Below are 22,518 nucleotides of genomic sequence, written 5' to 3'. Positions count from 1 at the left end.
AACAGGTAATCATCAAAGGGGTACTTACACTTTGAAGATGGCAGAAAACCCGGCTGACCTGCTTCTCCCACTCCCTTCTCATGAGGCTTTTCACCTTGTCATTCACAGGAAACGATTTTCAATTCATCTGGCATAAACCTGCAAACATCAGGTCCTGAGCAAACGTGGGCTCATTACTGTGAGCCATTCCCATGGTGGATCTTACTGATCTAACCAAAGCATCTATATTCTCAATAGGAAAGCAAGGTCTCCCCTCCTCATCTGAGGAAGACGAAGATAAAGAGGATTCGGGGAATTCAATTTGCTGCCCTCATACTGACAGACTAGATCCTGAGCCAAAGGCTACACAGCTAGTCCTGTTCCTATGGGTTTTTCGCACTTTAAGGGAGCTTCTAATCTCCTCCCTGATGGCCAGGCCTTCTTAATCCAAAAATCAGATGTACCTACAGGAGCTTCCTCCTCCAGAGTTTGGTATATACACGACTAACAAAGCCTTTTTAGATAGGTGTCAGGTAGGGGCTCTGTGCATGAAGCACATTGTTTGTGATTGGTTTTATCATATTTCTTTACCTGAGAACACATAGAACAGAAGGGTGATTCAGCTTACCAGGTGATCATTGTATGTACTCACCATCTGAAGCTGGTTAGCAAGGGTACTGGTTCAGGAGGTGAAGACACAGCATGCGATTTAGAGGCCCCAGCTGTTTGCCGACCTTGTTAGCTTCTGGCTTCAGTGGTGTCACTCCCTCTAGAGCGGCCACTGTTGCTGCCTTTGCCACTTCTGCGCTGCATGGTAACCACCTCTTTCGGTAGTGAGTGCTGTCCAACATCTTTAGGGAAAAGACATCTTTCGGCACACTGCCTGTCACATTGTGCTGGATTAAGAAGGCCTGGCCACGCCCGTTCCTCCATCCACAATGCACCTCCCTGGACCCACCCAGAAGTGAAGAGCAGGAACTTCCGAATCATGGGCGCATTACTATCAAAACACACATGTGGAAGCCGACCGGAAATGGCCTGCATACGGTGCAAGGCGGCCGATGCCTGCCCCTCCTGATGAACACAGGGAGCCTCACCTCCACCTGTGCCGCGCCCACGCGACCCAGGGCGGCACTACCCAAACACCGGGATCGCGCCATCCATATCAGACGAGGTGAGGCCTGAACAGGCAGAGCACCCCCGATGCTGCTTCTGGGATCCCAGGCTCTGCCATTCCTGCAGACACCACACAGAGGCTGATTGGACCCAGGTACAACTGTTCCACAGGCTCCCATCAGGACAGGAACCCAACTGAGGAGGCGAGGGGGACCACCCCTTTTTAATCTGTAGGTTCCTGTCCTGATGGGCGGATCCCCTCTCAGTATGGTGCTGTCGTGGAGATTGGAAAAATTATTTTTCCATCGCTTTATTGTGAAAGCTATACATTTTTTTTATTTTTCCGCTGATTGAGCTATATGATGGCTTGTTTTTTGCGGGACAAAAATAAAATTATTCTTACCGTTAATTCGGTTTCTAGGAACCTTCCACGACGGCATATGGAGGTTGTCTCTTTGCCCTAATGGGGAACAGGAAACACAGAGAGGTTAAAAGGACCTCCCACCTCCCACTCGCCAGTGTCTTACAACTGAGACCATAGCACCGGTTTACCTTCTGAATCCCAGAATTAATCCAGGAATATATAGAGGGTGGGAATTAGCGCCGTCGTGGAAGGTTCCTAGAAACCGAATTAACGGTAAGAATAATTCTATTTTCTCTAGTCACCTTCCACGACGGCATATGGAGGAATACCAACTAATTTGGCACTAGGGAGGGACAACGGCCTTAAGAACTTTGCGGCCGAAGACTAAATCCTTATTGGATAATACATCCAATCTATAATGTTTGGAGAAGGTATGGAGTGAGGACCACGTAGCTGCCCTGCAGATCTGCTCCGGATATGCGCCTGCTCTTTCTGCCCAGGAAACCGACGTAGATCTGGTTGAGTGGGCCTTGATCCCTACCGGAGGTAGTTTATTTTGAGCAAGGTAGGATTCTGTTATTGCTTTTTTAATCCATGTAGCAATGGTATTTTTGGCTACCTTTTTCCCCTTATTTTGCCCCAAGGAATGGACAAAAAGGTTATGATCAATTCTGAGAGCTCGGGTTTGATCCAAGTAATGAAGCAGGATACGTCGAACATCCAGAGTGTTAAATTTCCTTTCCTCTGAGTTTGCAGGCTTATTGCAAAAGGTAGGTAGAACGATTTCTTGAGAACAATGAAATTCAGAGACCACTTTTGGAAGGAAAGAAGGATCCAGTCGGAGCACTATTGAGTCTTCTCTAACCAGTAAATAAGGTTCTCTTATTGATAAGGCCTGTAATTCACCCACTCTTCTGGCTAAAGTTATAGCTACCAAAAAAACAGTTTTGTAAGCAAGATTTTGTGGGGAACAGGAAGACAGAGGTTCAAAAGGTGGACCTGTAAGACCTTGAAGTACAATGTTAAGATCCCATGGAGGAACTATGATTTGTTGTCTAGGGTTTATTCTGATTGCTGAGGTCATGAGTCTTTTGATCCAGCGATGGCCTGCTAGATCTTGATCAAAAATAGAACTGAGCACAGAAACCTGGACCTTCAGAGTACTGGGTTTCAGACCAATCTCCAAGCCTTTCTGTAAGAAATCTAATATCCTAGGTATATCCGGCCTGAGAGTGTCTGGAAGGTTAGGTAGACAAAAAGATGAAATTTTTTTCCAGATTTTATTGTAAATGGAGTTTGTTACTGGTTTCCTGGATTTTTGTAAGGTAGCTATGACAGGGTTTGATAACCCTTTCGCTTTCAATACCTGGGCTTCAGAAACCACGCCGCTAAATTCCATTTCTGAGGGTCTGAGTGGAGAACTGGCCCCTGAGAGAGGAGATTGTCTTTTATCGGTAACATTACCGGCCCGTCCACTTGTAGTTGGATGATCAAGTTGAACCAACTTCTTTTGGGCCACAATGGAGCAACCAAAATAGTTGGGGTCCCTTCTATCCATATTTTCCGTAGCACCTTTGCAAGGATCGGGATTGGTGGAAATGCGTAGGCAAGATGAAAATGCCAATCTTGAACTAGAGCATCTACTGCTCTGGGATTGTCTCTTGGATTCAAGGAGAAATATGTTTCGACTTTTGCATTTTGGTGAGAGGCAAAGAGGTCGACTTCCGGGAGACCCCACCTGTTTACTAGAAAATTGAATGTTTGATGATCCAGACTCCATTCGCCCGGGTGAATATCTCGCCGGCTCAGATAATCTGCCTGAATATTGGCAGTACCTTTCAGGTGAGTTGCCGTCAGGGACAGTGATTTTCGGCCCAAGCAAAAATTCGAGCAGAGACCTTCTTTAGGCTGGTGAATTTTGTACTGCCCTGGTGTTTCATATGAGCCCCCGTGGTCATGTTGTCTGAGTGTATCAGAACATGTTGCCCAGAAATCTGACGATTTGCTGCTAAGAGAGCTTCTTCCACCGCTTTGAGTTCTCGGAAATTCGACGATCTCCCTCTGATTGCATGGTCCCAAAGACCCTGATAAGGAACATGATTTATCATGGCTCCCCAGCCTCTCTTGCTGGCATCTGTTTTGATCGTAGTTATTGGGAACTGAACCCAACTCACACCCCTGAGAAGATTTTTGGATTTCATCCACCATGTTAAGGATGCTTTCACCCGACCTGGTGTGTGAATCCTTTTGGTTAGTGAGCCGGGACGACCATCCCAATTGTCTAAGACATGGGTTTGAAGAATTCTTGAGTGGGCTTGAGCCCAAGCCACCGACTGAATGCAGGCTGTCATGGAGCCTAATAGCGACATTCCTTCCCGGAGTGTAGGAGATCTCATCTCCTTGTATTTCCTGATCTTTACTACTAACGGTAGTCTGTGATCGTCTGGAAGAAAGGACATTTGTTTTGCCGTGTCCAGAACCACTCCTAAAAACTTCCTGGTTTTTGAGGGTTGAAGCTGAGATTTCTTTATATTCGGAATCCAACCCAGAGACTTCAATATCTCTAATGTAGTTGACACATGGGATATCAGGGTTATCTCGGTGGGAGCTACTATCAGCAGATCGTCCAGATAGGGCACTATACAGACCCCTTGTCTCCGGATAAATGACACCGCCTCTGCCATTACTTTGGAGAACACCCTCAGAGCTGATGAAATGCCGAAGGGAAGGACTCCAAACTGATAGTGCTCCACTTGGTGATTCCCCTGTATCGCAAACCTGAGATATTTTCTGTGTCTCGGGTGGATAGGAATGTGAAAATATTCATCCTTTAGATCGATAGTTGCCATAAAGGAGTGTTGATCTATTAAAGGGATGGCTGATTTTACAGACTCCATCTTGAATCTTCGATATTTCACATACTGATTCAGACCCTTTAAATTTATAATAATACGGACTTCCCCTGATGGTTTGGGTACCAGGAATAATCGGGAATAATGTCCCAGACCTCGTTCTGACTGTGGAACCGGGGAGATCACGTTCGACCTTAGAAGATCTCTGAGACCCAATGTTAACAAATTGTGATGTCTTGTTGGAAGGGTAGTAATCTTCAGACCCTGAGGGGGGGGAAATTAACTCAATCAAAAGGCCCTCTTTGATAACATTGAGGACCTAGTGGGAACTGGTGATGTTTTCCCACTGATCCACATATTTTGAGAGTCTTCCCCCCCATCGGGTCGGAGTCATTGTTTATCTTGTTGGGATGGCTGCTGCTGCTGTTGAGGGACAAAAATGTTTTTCCCCCTACCTTTTGCATAGCTCAATCTGCCGGTTTTGCCTTTACCTCTCGGTTGAGAGGGCTGAGACATTGGGGCACGAAAAAAACATTTCTTCGGTAGTTTTTGCTCCGGGAGCGCTTTTTTCTTGTCAGTAGCTTTGTCAAGAATGTCGTCTAAGGCTGGACCAAACACAGTCTCCTTTAAAGGGAATGGCGCACAATTTAGCCTTGGAGGTGATATCGCCACTCCATAATTTAAGCCAGAGGGCCCTTCTGGCAGAGTTGGAAAGCACTAAAGATCTGGCGGCAATCCTAACGGATTCCAGAGAAGCGTCCGCCAGAAACCCAGTAGCTTTATGCAGTATAGGGAGTGAATCCAACATTTCACCTCTAGAGGTACCTTGAGATATGTGAGATTCTAATTTTTCTAGCCAGCAGGAGAGGGCCCTAGCTACACAGGTAGAGGCGATATTAGCCTTAAGGACAGACGTAGAAGTTTCCCAAGACTTCTTTAGGAGACTCTCAATCTTCCTGTCCATAGGATCTTTCAATTGCGAAGAGTCCTCAAAGGGGAGTGCCGTTCTTTTGGCAACTCTGGCCACCTGCACATCAACTTTGGGAATGTCAAGTTTGACAAAATCACCGTCTAGAGGAAATCTATGTTTCATCTCTGAAGACATGCTAAGGCGTTTTTCAGGGAGTTCCATTCCTGCTCAATCATGTTAACAACATTAGCGTGAACGGGAAACCCTGCCTTTTTCTCCAATCTGAGCCCACCAAACATATGATCCTGTATGGACTGTGGTACTGGTTCCTCTTCAAGTCCCATCGTGTTACGTACAAGCAGACACTAGGTCCTCAATATACTCTGAGGAAAAGAGGTATTTCCTGACCTCAGCCTTAAGAGATACTGGATCTTCCCAGCCAACAGATGAAGTTTGAGAGTGGTCTGAATCAGAATCAGATTCAACGACCTGGAACTTCCTTTTCTTGGCTGGGGAATGTGGTGGCGGAGGCGGGGGTGGAGGTGTAAAAGCTGCCAAGGAAGATTGTACCTCCTGTTTAACAAGAGAGCGAATTTCATCTAGCAAGGATGGTTGCTCAGCTTTTATTATCCTGTCAGTGCATGGCTGACAGTTTTTTATTCCAGTTAGGAGGGAATTTAACAGCACAGACCGGGCACTTCTTCCTATAGGTAGCTTTAGGGACAGACTTTTCTCCCTGAAATAGAAGGGAGAGAAGAGTGAGGAGCTAAACCCCCTAAAGGAACTACCTCCCGGATCCCGTCCCTGCGTACTCACAGTAGCAGGGGCAGCGCTGGGCTCTGCAGACGCAGGGCATAAAGAAGAATTTTAGTCTTACCTCAGTGTTGGTTCAGCAGGCTTTTATGGAGCAGCGCTCCCAGCACCTGCCTCCAGCGGCCGAATTCCCCCCTCCCCCTCCAGGATCCACGTGTGGGACGCCGTAGCTCCGACAACGCCGGCCGGCGAAACCCGGAAGTACCGGCTTCAGTGAGATACGAAAACCGGAAGTGACGCGCGCGCGACCGCTGACGTCACTTCCGGAACGCCGAACCGAGCCGCATGGAGGGGAAGAAGCCCGGAAGCTCAGAGAGGATCCCGGCTGGGGATCCAGGCCTGCTTTACCCTCGTGGGGGCGCAGGAAGGCCTGGAAGGGGTCCCGAGGTACCTGGAATACAGGACGACGGGAGCAGCACAAGGAGAGGCACGGAGCGACACCAGCTGCCCGGCTTAGCAGGTAAACCCTGCATAAAACACTGCAGTCGCCGGCCACTACAGCATATGGAAAAAACCTCTCCCTGTCCCAAGGGGAACAAGAAAGACACTGGCGAGTGGGAGGTCCTTTTAACCTCTCTGTTTCCTGTTCCCCATTAGGGCAAAGAGACAACCTCCATATGCCGTCGTGGAAGGTGACTAGAGAAATGATGTTTTCAGCTGTTCAGTGTTTATTTATACCCATCTTTGATTGTGTTTTATTACACTTTTTGTACGGCGGTATGATAAAGCATTGATTTTTGCCTTTTTTTTTTATGGTGTTCACTAAAGGAGTTACCGTATTTTTCGGACTATAAGACGCACCCCCATTTTACCAAAAAATTTTGGGGAAAAAAGTGCATCTTATGGTGTGGAAAATACAGTAATTAGTGAACAGATTTATAGGTCGGGTCGTTGCAGACGTGGTGTACTTTTATTTCAAATATTTAGAGATACAATATCTTGAATTTTTAAAAATTTTTTAGTTTAAACTTTTTTTAAATTTTGATCCCAATATGCGATAAATTTTTAACAAAAGATTCAAAAATTTTGAATCTTATGTTTGCCGAATGGTCTGCCATTCTATCCTACTACAGGCAATAGATTACCTTTGATATGTATTATCATGGGACTTCCATTAGTCTTCTTGCTTGCTAAGTGTGTAATTTTATTTACTTTTTATCATAATTTTTTGCAGGCTGATTGCTTCTACAGAATAGAGATGAAACAGCATCTCAACGCTGCAGAAACTGTCAGCTCTGCACCGACAAACTCGCACACCATGCACTGGACATGATCAGCAAGTTTGCTAGGTCTGGTCACCCGGATATCATCGGGTCACCATGGCAACGATCGGGACCCGTCACGCTGCGGGGTCTCCGATCCAAATGTAGAGGTGCTGCCAGCTTCCAAAATGCCATGATCATGTTTGATGGCAGCATTTCAGGGGTTAAAGTGCCAGGACAGGTCTGTGAAAATCGTTCAAACGTAAAATTCCGCCATGGTCAAATAGGTACAAGGCACATGGACAGATTACTCCTGATGTCAGAAAGGAGTTAAAGGGAATCTGTCAGGTGTACTATAGTAATAGTGTCCGGAAACAGGACTTTGGCTGCCCTTTCAGGGTATGTAACTCACGTTTGTATATCGCCCTTTTGTGTTGCTGTAAGCCTAGGACAAAATTATAGTCACTAGTTGGCAAGTCAAGCATCCCGTGGGAGGATTATGTGTCAATATTCCTTTGACATTTACATGTGCACTGCAAGTCAAGCATATGTAAACGCAAAATTAATGAACACCAACTACCCGGCGTCATTGACTGGATGCAGTCAGTCTGCTGTGTTACTCGTCCTGAGGATCAAAGCGTAATTCTTGGACTGGTCATCTGCTCTCCTGACTTGAGTGTGACAGCATGTTATCAACCATTACTCAGATCAGGAGAGCAAATGACCAGTACAAGGATTGCGATGTGATCCTCCGGCAGTCTCACAGAATCAGTCTAGAGGGGTGAATATTCATTTACATATGCCTGACATGCCAGCTTGCGACAATACGTTTGTCCTGGGGCTTACACTAACTCAGCTGATTATTTTAACCTTTTCTGGTCTAATCATTCAAAAACTCGCAAGAACCTTATATCCAAAAGGATAATAACACAGGTCAACACAAAAAATTTTTTTTTCTGGTGTCCAAAATATTTTAATGAATTTGGGGTATTTTTGGGGTGCTGATTCTGAATATGCTATCAGTTTTGCCAGATTGGCTCAAGTTTTTGACATTTTTGGTATCTCATTTATAGCACTTGTTGGTAAATGCGACGCATCATCTCATTAATTTCTTTGGATTAGTATTTGAACTGAGCAGTTCTCAATATAGTTTTGTGTTAATTAGTGTTCTAAAAGTTTGTTCATAGCTTGATTTTTGCACTAACTTTATGTTGTTGTCTGTTTTCCAGTGAAAAGCATGAAATCATCAAGAAGAAGTTGTCTTAACGATCCAGACTCATTCTGTTACATTTGTGGTGAATACACACTGCCAAAACATAGAAGAAACATAACAGACTTCGTAAAAAAAGTGTATTTTGCCTATTTTGGGGTTATGCTTGGGGACCAAGACAAGTTTTGGGCACCACACATAGTGTGCAAAGCATGTATCGAATTATTACGAAAATGGAGCAAAGGACAAAGAAAAAGCTTCAAATTTGGTGTTCCAATGGTGTGGAGAGAGCCAAAAAATCATCATGATGACTGTTATTTCTGTGCAGTGCAAGGATTCAATAAGCATAAGAAATGAAAATGGGAGTAACATGGAATCTGCAAGAAGGCCTGTCCCTCATTGTGAAGATGTGCCTGTACCTGTGTTTACCATAAATAAGTCATCATGATGATTTTTTGGCTCTCTCCACACCATTGGAACACCAAATTTGAAGCTTTTTCTTTGTCCTTTGCTCCATTTTCGTAATAATTCGATACATGCTTTGCACACTATGTGTGGTGCCCAAAACTTGTCTTGGTCCCCAAGCATAACCCCAAAATAGGTAAAATACACTTTTACGAAGTCTGTTATGTTTCTTCTATGTTTTGGCAGTGTGTATTCACCACAAATGTAACAGATCGACTCTGGATCGTTAAGACAACTTCTTCTTGATGAGTTCATGCTTTTCACTGGAAAACAGACAACAACATAAAGTTAGTGCAAAAATCAAGCTATGAACAAACTTTTAGAACACTAATTAACACAAAACTATATTGAGAACTGCTCAGTTCAAGTACTAATCCAAAGAAATTAATGAGATGATGCGTCGCATTTACCAACAAGTGCTATAAATAAGATACCAAAAATCTCAAAAACTTGAGCCAATCTGGCAAAACTGATGACATATTCAGAATCAGCACCCCAAAAATACCCTAAATTCGATGAAATATATTTGGCACCAAAAATGCTGTTGACCAGTGTAATAGATAAAACTAATTTTTATTAATAATTGTTTAAAAACCTGTAACCACACAGCAGCAAACCAAACAACCGTGCACACTATAACTGTCCCTCACTCTGTGAACACTGGATTACCCTGCCTATACAGCGGAGGTTGGCACCCTAGATATATATGCGAGAGGCGCCCCCGCTCCTCGATGGCTAACCCTACCGCTCCTACACTCTTTCCTGGAGAAAGTGATACAACTATACAACAATCTCACGCGGCAGAAGATAGAGGAAAAGACAATAATTACTTGATGGAGTATTCGGTAAACAGTGTGAAAAGGAGTGATACCGTGACCTAAAGTGCAAACTTATAGTGCAAAAAACACACAGACAGACAACCTGACTACAACTGATCCCTGTTCTCTGGCCACCTACCTAGCTGTGGAGGTTGGCACCCTACTGTGCAGCGGAATTGGCGCCCCCACTCAACGAGGGCTCACCCTATCAATGTCCCTATCACCATAAAAACCGGCTGATTGATATGTAGCCTGGTATAGATACTGAATAACAGATAATAATAAAGATGATAAGTGGGGGCCAACTCAAGTTACAGTTTGGATGCAAATTACTGCAAAACTACACACTGCTAACATGCAATGTACTGATCACAGATTTCCCAATATATAAGCACGCATAGAAACCAGCCAATTAGTAATCATTAACATAGATAGGATGAATCTATGAAGCAGTGTAAATGAAACCGCACATCCAAAGAATGATATATGCCAGTGTCAGTTATAGTCAGGGATACTCATCATGATCAATGTTCGAGGACCCATGCCTCAACGCGTTTCACCAACTGGATCATCAGGAGGCCCAGATAAACGGGGGGGCGCCTCTCTCGCATATATATCTAGGGTGCCAACCTCCGCTGTATAGGCAGGGTAATCCAGTGTTCACAGAGTGAGGGACGGTTATAGTGTGCACGGTTGTATGGTTTGCTGCTGTGTGGTTACAGGATTTTAAACAATTATTAATAAAAATTAGTTTTATCTATTATTATCCTTTTGGATATAAGGTTCTTGCGAGTTCCTGGGGCTTACAGCAACACAACAGAGCCATGTAGAGAAATAAAAGTTACAAATCCTAAAAGGGCTGCCCTATTTCAGTGTACCATTAGTATACAAATACAAAAATGACCTGGGATTCCCTTTATGTGGTCATATCAATATTTCATCTTCTCTCAAATAGCACACAAACCAAAATCAATTAGGTGGTTGCATTTTAGCATCCATAATGCAACAAGACCCAGATCCCAAAAGTCAAGTCAACAGATCTTCGTGCACTACAGGGTTCTGAATGCCAGCTCAATATGTTTAAAAGGTCACAAACTCAGAAGATAGTAAATAATCTTTATTTTTATATAGTGCTAACATATTCCGCAGCGCTTTAGAGGTTGCACACATTATCGTCGCTGTCCCCGTTGGGGCTCACAATCTAGATTCCCTGTCAGTATGTCTTTGGAATGTGGGAGGAAACCGGAGTACCCGGAGGAAACACACGCAAACACCGAGAGAACATACAAACTCTTTGCAGATGTTGTCCTTGGTGGGGTTTGAAACCAGGACCCCAGCGCTGCAAGGCTGCAGTGCTAACCACTGAGCCACCGTGATGCCCTAGTACCGTAGATCTTGGAAATTTGCTTGACAGATTACTACAATGAATAATTCATAGTGAAGACAAGCTAACATTACTAGTTAATATTTGTTTGCATCAATATTTGTAATCAGAACCGTAAATGGAACAAACAGGAAGACAATTACAACTAAAATTAAAACTATAAAGAAATGCCATGAACAACAACAACATAATGAATGGTTGAATCTTAAATTACCCCTTATCCACATAGTGAAATTGTTGGGTGCCTGGAGAAGCGGCCCCAGGACACCCAGTAATCGAGGTTTTGCAGAAGTCCACCTGAATGGGGCAGAGGTGCACTCATCATGCACTCCATTCATTACCTATGGGACTGGCCGAGATGTCAAACACTATACTCTTCAACGTGGAGCCGTTGCAGAAAGCCTTTAGCAGCGGTTAGGCAAGGCATCTCTGCTCCATTCATGGCTCTCTGCAGACCCAGCATCACTGGACATCTATAGGATTTTGCCAGTCTATGCATCCATATCGTAAAACAAGTAAATACTCAGTTTATCATTTAAACAGAGCTTGGCTAGTATCTGATCCTGTCTTTCAGAACGCCACCTCCTTAAAATTGGTGATGTCCCTCCACCTCACTCCATGCAGCCAATGAAGAGGTGCGTGCTCTCATACACCCCATGGCTAGCAGGACAGCCGTTTAGTTTGTGAACTAGTGATACAGAACATGCATAGCCAAGGTTGAACGACTACAACGGGCAATATAGAATAGAATAATTATGGCTGAGGCAGCAATACAATTGCTCATGAAAGGGAATTTGTCAGAAGGATCAACAGCTTATTCACAAGAAAAACGTAGATTTCTCTGGAATAAGGGTATGTGCAGACTATCAGTAAACACTGCGGGTTGGACTCTGCGTACTTCTGCAGCGTCCAGCTGTTACAGCATAGTGGATGGGATTTCAAGAAATCCCATGCCCACTGTCCACAATAAATGAAAAAAAGTTGCACTCTGTAGTGCTAAAGTATAACAATATGAATAGCAATACTGCTTCTGGATACTAGGAAAAAACAAACGCTTAGCACAGCACCTCACTTTCTTCCTAGTATGCAGAAGAAATAGTGGTATTCATAGTGATATGCTTTAGCACTACAGAGTGCAACATTTTTTTGTTTATTGTATATGGAGGTAGCTGCTCCTAGTATACACTTGTTCACACTAGCCTGAAGTGCCAGTCTGTCTTTTGTCACTATGTGTCCACAGACACCCACGGCTCACCTGCGGAGACGGACATGCAGTGCGTCTCTCCAGACTGCAGCATGTCAATTTCTCTTGTGGAGACTTTCATCCATAATTGTATGGGATGCTGTGAATTTGAACGGTTGAGTGAACACATGCGTATTCACCTGTGTTCAATGACGGCAGCACTTTGGACGCAGCAACCATGTGCAGTGTACAAAGCGCTGATAGTCAGCACATACCCTGAGAGTTGAGACAGCAGATATAATTTTATTCAACTTTCTACAGTGTTCCAAGTTATTATGCAAATTGGATTTAAGTGTCAAAGATTTAATTGTTTTGTTTTTCAAATAAACTCATGGATGGTATTGTGTCTCAGGGCTCAATGGATCACTGAAATCAATCTTAAACACATATCATAATTAGTTTTCCAGGTGATTCTAATTAAAGGAAAACTGCTTTAAAATGAAGTTCCACATTATTAAGCAGGCCAGTTTTCAAGCAACATGGGAAAGAAAAAGGATCTCTTTGCTGCCGAACAGCATCAAATAGTGCAATGCCTTGGTCAAGGGATGAAAACATTAGATATTTCCCGAAAACTTAAGCGTGATCATCGTACTGTTAAGAGATTTGTGGCGTCCCTCGAACCTCAAGGTGTAGGATCCTTCAAAGGCTTCCTTTCATTCACGAACCCACTATTCGGCCACCCCTAAACAGTGTTCACAAGCAGAAACGGTTGCCATGGGCCCAGACATACATGAAGACTAATTTTCAAAGTCTTGTTTACTGATGAGTGTCGAGCAACCCTGGATGATCTAGATGGATGTAGTGGATGGTTGGTGGGTGGCCACATGTCCCAACAAGGCTGCGATGTCAGCGAGGTGGAGGAGTCATGTTTTGGGCCGGAATCATAGAGAAACAGCTAGTAGGGCCCGTTAATATTCCTGAAGGTGTGAAACTGACCTCTGCAAAGTATATAGAGTTTCTGACTGACAACTTTCTTCCACGGTATAAAAAGCAGAAACGTGCCTTCAGGAGCAAAATCATCTTCATGCTGACAATGCACCATCTCATGCTGCAAAGAATACCTCTGAGTCATTGGCTGCTATGGGCATAAAAGGAGATAAACTCATGGTGTGGCCACCATCTTCCCCTGACCTCAACTCTGTAGAGAACCTTTGGAGTATCATCAAGCAAAAGATCTATGAGGGTGGGAGGCAGTTCACATAAAAAAGCAGCTCTGGGAGGCTATTCTGACTTCATGCAAAGAAATACAAGCAGAAACTCTCCAAAAACTCACAAGTTCAATGGATGCCAGAATTGTGAAGGTGATATCAAAGAAGGGTTCGTATGTTAACATGTAACTTGGCCTGTTAGAAAGTTTTGGAGTCAAACAGCTTTTTTTGTTCAGTGAATGTGACCTCCTAATGCTGCAAATTCAACAAATGAGCATTTTCAGTTCTTCAAAACATATCAAATGTTAAGAAATTCTACTGTGCCTAATAATTTGGAACAGTGCATTTGGAGTTTTTATTCATTTTGGAGATTATACTGTTATCATTGGGAGGTTTCTTCAATAAAATTCGATGTATACTCTAACGAGTGATGACTTTTATTAGACTGTCATTTGCACCGACCATTTAGGAAAATCCGAGAAAAATACGATTTGCGTAATAATTTGGAACATGGTGTATGACAGCATGCCCATATAGACTGCTTAGGAGGGTTTAACCGAATTTGACTTTCACCCCTTTGTTTTTTTGCTGGGTGGCGCTCACAGCTATCCGGTATTGACAACATCAGCGGTCTCCTGCAGACCCCAGGTTGCCATGCCAACCCATTGTCTACCCACAGTCATGTGACACGTGAGCCAATGGGAGGGGATTGTGATGCACTTCTGGCACGATCATGTTAAATGCCGATAAGGATTGACAGCGGTATTTAATATGTTAACAGCCGCGGATGGATTGCAAATCCATCCACGGCTGTTAGGGGCACATAGCTGATGAAATCAGCTGACGTGTCAGAAAAGTTACAGGCTCATTGCCATAGCCCGCAGCAAACCGGTGAAGGCAACCTTAGATGTACCTATACGTCCAAGATCGCAAAAGAGAACCTGTCAGATTTTATACCCAAACTAATAGCATGTATATAAAAAGGTAACTTAACTCGAGTAAATCCTTACCTTTCCTATAGAAATTTGTTTTAGAGAAATCCAAAAGTTGAGATCGTACACTACTAAGTTAAAAGTGCAGTGGTCCGGCACTGTACTTACAGCTCCTACTCCTTCCCACAACATCTCCATTGTTGGCTCCAGTCTCTGTTGCCAGTTACTGAAACATGACTGACCTAGAGACAGGAGGCAAAAATGGCAAAGTAGAGCTGCAAGAGCAAGGTAAATATTTTAGCAGCATTAAAGCACCTTTATATCCATGCAATTAGTTTGAGGTATTAAATCCTGAAGACAGAAATAATTGTTTAACCAGCAAAGCCCTGTAGCAATCAAAACAAATTGGGTATGAGGTAAGTTGACAGTTGAGGTATTGGTCCTACTAAGCTCACAACTTTGAGCAGTCGAGCAAACTTGTCCTATAACCCCGGAAGGCAATAAAATTTTGTAAATAAAAATTGAGACAATCAAATATTTCCTTGTGAACTTTTATAACTTACAGCCATTTACCAGATTTTTAATGAAGGAATTTAAAAACATGGCTCAGACATAAGACACCTCTCTCAGAAAAAGCTGCACTCAAAATCATTGCTCAAATTATGTTATAAAACAGCCCAAAAAAACTATTCTAACATTTCCACACTTGCTTTATTTAGGAAAGTGGTAACAGTGCAAAATTGTTTGTTTTCTATGAAGATTTTGGTGGAGTGGATTTCTGGCAGACTATAACTGCTGGCGATTGCTGCAGCTGATAGAAATGTCAGATTTCAGTTAAACTTATGCAACAAAAGCCACACAGGGGAAAAGAAAAATGAAGAGATGTGTGAACATGCTTTACCTTGCATTTCACTCGCTGTATGTTATTGGCCCAGTGGGCCACTTATTCCTATCTTTGTATTTGTGCCCATACAGGGAAGGCTGTCATTAACTAAAGACCACCCTTTGGACCCTTAAAGGGAACCTGTCAGCCCCCCCAGGCGTTTTTAACTAAAAGAGCCACCTTGTGCAGCAGTAATGCTGCATTCTGACAAGGTGGCTCTTTTAGTTCTGGGTGCTGTAGTTGCCAAAATAATCAGTTTTGTTATTTGTCCAAAATACCTTGTCTTCAGTCAAGGAGGCAGGCCTTTCCCCCCTGCAGACATTTCTGCATCAGACGCCGCACATCCGTCAGTCATGTCTTCTTGGCGCCGCCTCCTCACCGATGTTTTGAAATCTGCCGGCGCCTGCGCTCTTTTCTTCTGCTTTGGGCAGGCGCAGTGAGCGCTGCCCGTCTTTCCTCATATGCAGTCTTTGTGACTGCGCCTGTGCGGCCGCCCTGCCTGTGAATCACGGCCCTGCAGTGTGAATAAATCATAAGTCACTGCGGGGCGGGGATTCAAAGGCAGGGCGGCCGCACAGGCGCAGTCACCGAGACTGCATATGAGGAAAGACGGGCAGCGCTCACTGCGCCTGCCCAAAGCAGAAGAAAAGAGCGCAGGTGCCGGCAGATTTCAAAACAGCGGTGAGGAGGCGGCGCCAAGAAGACATGACTGACGGATGTGCGGCGTCTGATGTAGAAATGTCTGCAGGGGGGAAAGGCCTGCCTCCTTGACTGAAGACAAGGTATTTTGGACAAATAACAAAACTGACTATTTCGGCAATTACAGCACCCAGAACTAAAAGAGCCACCTTGTCAGAATGAAGCATTACTGCTGCACAAGGTGGCTCTTTTAGTTAAAAACACCTGGGGGGGGGGGGGTGACAGGTTCCCTTTAAGACAAAAACGAGCAGCAATTCGAATGACATGCACCTCTCCCATAAACCTATATCTCCATCTGCCTCCTTAATAGTGCCAGAATATTAATGCAGCATTTTTATCATGACAAGTTCCCTACAATCACATACATTAAGAAAGGAAACAAAGCGGAGAATTGTGTAATTAATTTATTTACAACCCATGTCTAGCATGGTGGAATATTTAGACTTGCTTCAGACGGTCCACTGCACCTGAAAAATAAAAAAATATATATTTTGAATGAGGAAAAAAAAAAAACAACTAGGTATTTTGCAAACAAAATCTCTAAGGCCATGTTCACACTTCCATAAAAACAGGATGAAGGACATATCTGAATTGAATACAAGCAGATACATCCAAAACTGGATCCATTGCACACATGCCAAGGTGTAACATTAACCCCTTCATGACCGTGGGATTTTTCGTTTTTCCGTGTTCGTTTTTCACTCCCCTCCTTCTCAGCCATAACTTTTTTATTTTTCCGTCAATTTGGCCATGTGAGGGCTTATTTTTTGCGGGAGGAGTTGTACTTTTGAACAACATCATTGGTTTTACCATGTCGTGTACTAGAAAACGGGAAAAAAATTCCAAGTGCGGTGAAATTGCAAAAAAGTGCAATCCCACACTTGTGTTTTGCTTGGCTTTTTTGCTAGGTTCACTAAATGCTAAAACTGACCTGCCATTATGATTCTCCAGGTCAGTACGAGTTCATAGACACCCAACATGACTAGGTTATTTTTTACCTAAGTGGTGAAAAAAAATTTCCAAACTCCCCCCCCCCCCCCCAAAAAAAAAAAAAAAAAAAAAAGCGCCATTTTCCGATACTCGTAGCGTCTCCATTTTTCATGATCTGGGGTCGGTTGAGGGCTCATTTTTTGCGTGCCGAGCTGGCGTTTTTAATGATTCCAATTCGGTGCAGATACGTTCTTTTGATCGCCTGTTATTGCATTTTAATGCAATGTCGCGGCGACCAAAAAAACGTAATACTGGCGTTTCGATTTTTTTTCTCGTTACGCCGTTTAGCGATCAGGTTAATGCTTTTTTTTTTTAATTGATAGATCGGGCGATTCTGAACGTTTTTTATTTTTTTCACATTTTTTTAAACTTTTTTTAACTTTTGCCATGCTTCAAAAGCCTTCATGGGAGGCTAGAAGCAGGCACAGCACGATCGCCTCTGCTGCATAGCAGCGATCTGCTGTTCGCTGTTATGTAGTAGAAAATCAGGTGTGCTGTGAGCGCCGACCACAGGGTGGCGCTCACAGCTACCGGCGATCAGTAACCATAGATGTCTCAAGGACCTCTATGGTTACAATGGAGAAGCATCGCCGACCTCCGACCATGTGACGGGGGTCGGCGATGCCGTCATTTCCGGCCGCCCGGCCGGATACGGTAGTTAAATGCCGCTGTCTGCGTTTGACAACGGCATTTAACTAGTTAATAGCGGCGGGTGAATCGCGATTTCACCCGCCGCTATTGCGGGCACATGTCAGTTGTACAAAACAGCTGACATGTCCCGGCTTTGATGTGGGCTCACCGCGGTGCCCTGCATCAAAGCAGGGGAGCTGACATCGGACGTACTATCCCGTCCGATGTCAGTAAGGGGTTAATCATCATTTGTTGGTTTTTAGAGCAGATGCAGTTCTGCATGCTGCACCTTTTCTTCACATTTAAGAAAAGACACAACAGAACCCAAATGGACCCTATAATAATCCATAAGGTTGCACTGCTTCAGTTATGCAACTAATCATTTCTGTAAATTTCGTTTGTCTCTTCCGCAAGACTAACAGGACAAAAAATGTCAAGATGAAAGTGTGAGCACAGCCTAAGAAAAGGATATGTGCATCAGAAAGCGTTTACAGTATCATGAATTGTCATACAGTTACATGTCATCATCACATGCACATATGTATTTATTGGAAACCTGCATTTCTCCAGTCCTCGTGTTAGAATCTGCATGTATCGGTAGTGCAAAGCCCATATACGTCTGAAACTGAGGGATCAGTCACACGATGTTACTACTGACATGCCGTGCTCCTCTTGCCATGAAATCTGCCACAGAAGCTCCTAATAGGTGGGAGCAGAGCCACATCCTAATTACTGATGCAATTCACACAGAGTAAATAATTCAAATTAGTGCAAATTTATTTGAACGTCTCATTACACGAGCCACAATCGTGATCTGTTGCAGCTGGAACGGGTGAGAAGGTATGTCTTCATAACTGCATTAGTGGATCTTTTAATTAGCTGCCCTAGTATGATGTTGTGCCAGGCTAGCAGTGAAAAAGAGAGACAAAGTCAGTTAGGCAAGAGGCGGTACTCCCTCTCCCAATTCAGTGGTCACAGATCAGTCATGGCTGACGGAGCAATTAACTCCATTGTAGATGTCCAAATGAAGACCTCATGGGAACATATGCAAACTAAAGGGACAGTGAGCATTTCTAGGTTGTAGGGCATGGTGAAGCAAATGCTTGGATTTTGGTATTCCGACCAGTTATATACCGCATTTCTGTCCTTGGAATAAGTGGTCGCATTTAAGAGTTAGGCCAGGATCTCAGTAAGTAGGACTGCAGGCACAGGTGGTAGTTCACAGAAACAGTTTCATCACTTCTTCATTCCATGTGAAAACGATTGGAGGGTAAAACTTTACAAGCAATGAATGGTATTTGATGGGGGGGGGGGGGGACTTGGAGTAACGGGCTTTAGTAACAAGTACCTGTCATCATGATATTGGCACTTTAATTGGGTCTTCCAAATCTAGAAAGATATCCTATCTCCCAGAGATGGGATAGTAGATAACTTGTAATCACTGGGGTTTAAAAGGAACCAGTCACGGGGAAGGTGCAGGTTAAGTCATTGCTCCGAGTATACATAGTGGTGGCTGTAACGGCGCCACCAGCACTGACTGACAGCTGGCCCCAATGCAGAGCCATTGTTCGTCAAGGCTGGGGGTGCCCCCATGACTGAAATGAGAACACTATCGTGGGGGGGAACAACGTTACTTTGCTCCTTGCAGCATTCGGTTAAGTACAGCCGCCAGGCAGATTAAAAACACTATTAACCTGCAGATTAACCCATTATCTGCAGATCAATAGCTTTCCTATAAAGAACGGGACCCCAGCAATCCCAAGAACGAGTCTCTGATTAGCCATATCTGGCATACCCACTGACAATGAACAGAGCAGTGGCCGAGTGGAAGCATCTCTGCTCCTTTCAAGATGGCGCTCTGCAGAAATCTATCCTTCATATGACTGGGGACTCCAGAACTTATACCCCCAGCGATCAGCAAGTCATCAGCCATAACATGGATAGGAGATCTTAGATTTGGGGAAAATCCCTCCAACTTAATTTCAGTTCCCACCAGTATTTAACAGTGACCTGCCTCGTTCAATAAAATCCTGCAGTTACACTAAAATGGCGAAGAGGAGCAATGGGTAAGGCCATCTAGATTATGACAGCCAGGACTGGAGCTGCACAGGATCCAACAGACTAAACCACACGAGAGCCAGGGTCCTACACCAGTACCTTTACATTCTCTGCATCATCCGTTACTTTTTCAACAGCTGATGTCTGACAATGATAAAAGGAAAAGTGAAACCGCTGCCGAAGAAAACAGTCATCATTGCTAGAAGTCTCCACTTGTTTTCTACAGAGAAGGGAAGGTTCTGGAAAGAAAGTAATGAAAAAAAAATCAGCATGAGAGAAGGGCAAATATATGAAACCAAAACAACGCTATACATCAGAGCATGACAGAGTACATGTGTGGGGTGGTGAGGAGTCGCTGGTATTACCTTGCTTAGGTTATCACAACAGAAAACGAGGAGCCTTGAAAGGGTAACTCATCAGGTTTTGCCACTTAATCTGAGAGCAGAATGGTGCAGAGACAGAGACCCTGATTCCACTGATAAGTCACTTCCTGGAGTTTTGATAAAATCACTTATCAGCATATTATCACTAAAGGACTATTAAACCTACTGCCATGAAGTACAACCCCACCACTGATCAGCATCTTTCTGCCTATGCAGTGTACACGGAAAGTTGCCAGTTGTGTGAACGGGGTTATACAGAACTCAGCAGAGAACTCGATGGAACTCAAAGCTACAGCAATCAGCCCATTAAGTGACATCACTGGAATTGGGGTCTCTGCCCTGACAGGAGCGCGTTGCCGGGGAGCCTGTTAAGCAAGCAGGAGGACGGCATCGCAAGAAGATGGGAGGCGCCAGACCCAGACCTGCGACACCCATTGGACCGCACTGCAGGCGAGTGTAATAAAAGTTACTTTTCTTCTTTTGCAGGTCGGATCGGGGGCTTAACTATAGCATACTGTAGATGAGCCCTGAAAGGTAGTGGCCGTAACTCTTAGTGGCCAAACCTGGTGACAGGTTCCCTTTAAAAAAGGATTGGCCACAGATTTCACAGAATAGTCCCTTTTAAGCTCCACAAGTCTAAAACTCCTGATACAGGTTTCCTAGGACATTTATAGCATTGACCCATCTTCCAGCATCCACAGGACCGTGAACAGAGCTGCAGTATTCCACTCCATGCACTTTGTGACCAGAATTAGTCAACCTCCTATGATCTGATACCGATGACCTGTCCTAAGGATCAGTACAGAAGTAGTGGACTACCCCTTTAAGAGTACACTTGTTACCAGTCCTGACTCTACATAGTAACAGGCTACACCATCCGATCAGGGTTGCCAACCGTCCAGAAATATCTGGACAGTCGGGAAAGCTAGAGTACTTTTTTTCCCCTCGTCTATAAAAATGAAAAATTGATGCATCCATGATAGAAGCACGCTCGCTTGCCTTGGTGTTATATTTGACTCAAAACTTTCCTTTATTCCCTATATCCGATCAGTCACTCATGTCGCCTGCATCCTAAAAACATCTCCAGAATTCGACTTTTTCTCCCCTTTGAAACTGCTAAAACTCTTATTGTTGCTCTTAATCACTCTCGTCTGGACTACTGAAACTCTTCTGATCGGTCTCCCTAAACTCTCTCCTAGCTCCAATCTGTCCTGAATGCGGCAGCCAGGGTGGTAGTTCTGTCCAGCCTCCACCTTGTGCCAGTCATTACACTGGTTGCCCATTCTCTACAGAACACTATATAATCTCATCTCTAACCCACCACAGTTCTGCCCCGCCCAATATCTCCTCCGGAGCCTCTGCAAGATAAATGTCACCCGTACAATGTATTGGACGCGGTGATTCGCACAGTTCATTGAACACATGGCAACCACCTGCGATCAGTAGCCGGCAGCAGTCTGGATGTGACGGACACGTGCTGCTGCCGATGACTGACCATGGGAACGTCCTCTTACTTTCTGAACATGTGAAGTCGCACTACATTATTACAAATTATTATTTTTGAAGCTGCAGAAACCCCTACAGGTTATCAGGAGTAATGTCGTCCCTTTATATCAGGAGCACGGGCTGCAGACATGTATCAGCCTCAATAGTTTATTACAGTCTTCTGTGTCCGTGATATCAGACCGTGCCGCATCCCACACAGCTCCTCGCACACAGCCCTGGAGGAGACCGCCATGACAGGACACACCGCCCCGCACACACTGAGGCCTCACAGAAGACAGGCCGCACCAGTCTGCCCCACCACACAGCACACCTGGACACAACGCCCGCCATTACTCGCTCCCTCCATGTACCTTGCCCGGGCCCTCCTCATAGTGGCCGCTGCGGCGGATGGCAGAGGTGGTGAACCTGCGCACAGCCTGACCCAACATGATGGCAGACAAGGAGAGTGCACAGCGGCCGTAACCTCCAGCTCTAGTAAGCTTCCGCTACAGCCGGGGGAGGAGCCGGAAGCGCTACACTGCTGCAGTAGATGTGCATGCTGGGATGTGTAGTTTCTGACTTCTCTCTAACCTATTACTTGTTATAGTAGCTGAACAGCAGAAAACTACAACTCCCGGTGACCCCAGCGCCCCCTTTCCTCTCCGCAGCGCCGTTAGTGCGTGCATTGTGAGGGCGTGCAGCAGTGAAGGTCGGCAGGAGGGGAGGAAGGTTATCTGGGCTTCCAGCATAGAACGTGACATGGGATTATCATACATAATAATACTGGCATAAAGCAGAGGAGACAGGAGGAAGGGTCAGAAGTGGACCGTACTCGTACCGCCGAATAGCACTGCACTGTACATAAATGACAGAATAATTTCTACCCACCATAAAGCATAATGATTGGCTGCAGCGGTCCCTATCAGGCTAAGTGCACACATTGCAGATTGGTGT

The 22,518-nt window shown here is 44.5% G+C and overlaps 1 protein-coding gene and 1 non-coding gene across 2 annotated transcripts; both read right to left on the bottom strand.

Moving 5' to 3' along the window:
• Nucleotides 1–16,407: 16,407 nt before the first annotated feature.
• COX7C (cytochrome c oxidase subunit 7C) lies at nt 16,408–22,091 on the bottom strand. Its single transcript, XM_077288697.1, has 3 exons — nt 21,936–22,091; nt 19,796–19,935; nt 16,408–16,485 (listed from the first exon to the last, which is right to left on the bottom strand). The coding sequence occupies exons 1-2, from the start codon at nt 22,011–22,013 to the stop codon at nt 19,819–19,821; spliced, it is 195 nt and encodes a 64-aa protein (XP_077144812.1). The 5' UTR covers nt 22,014–22,091; the 3' UTR covers nt 16,408–16,485; nt 19,796–19,818.
• LOC143797474 (small nucleolar RNA Z39) lies at nt 18,112–18,175 on the bottom strand. The gene has a single exon (XR_013220496.1). It is a non-coding gene; the product is annotated as a small nucleolar RNA Z39 (small nucleolar RNA).
• Nucleotides 22,092–22,518: the final 427 nt, after the last annotated feature.

This window comes from Ranitomeya variabilis, chromosome 1 (assembly GCF_051348905.1).
Source record: "Ranitomeya variabilis isolate aRanVar5 chromosome 1, aRanVar5.hap1, whole genome shotgun sequence".
NCBI lineage: Eukaryota > Metazoa > Chordata > Amphibia > Anura > Dendrobatidae > Ranitomeya > Ranitomeya variabilis.
This window is presented reverse-complemented; position numbering and strand designations above follow the sequence as displayed.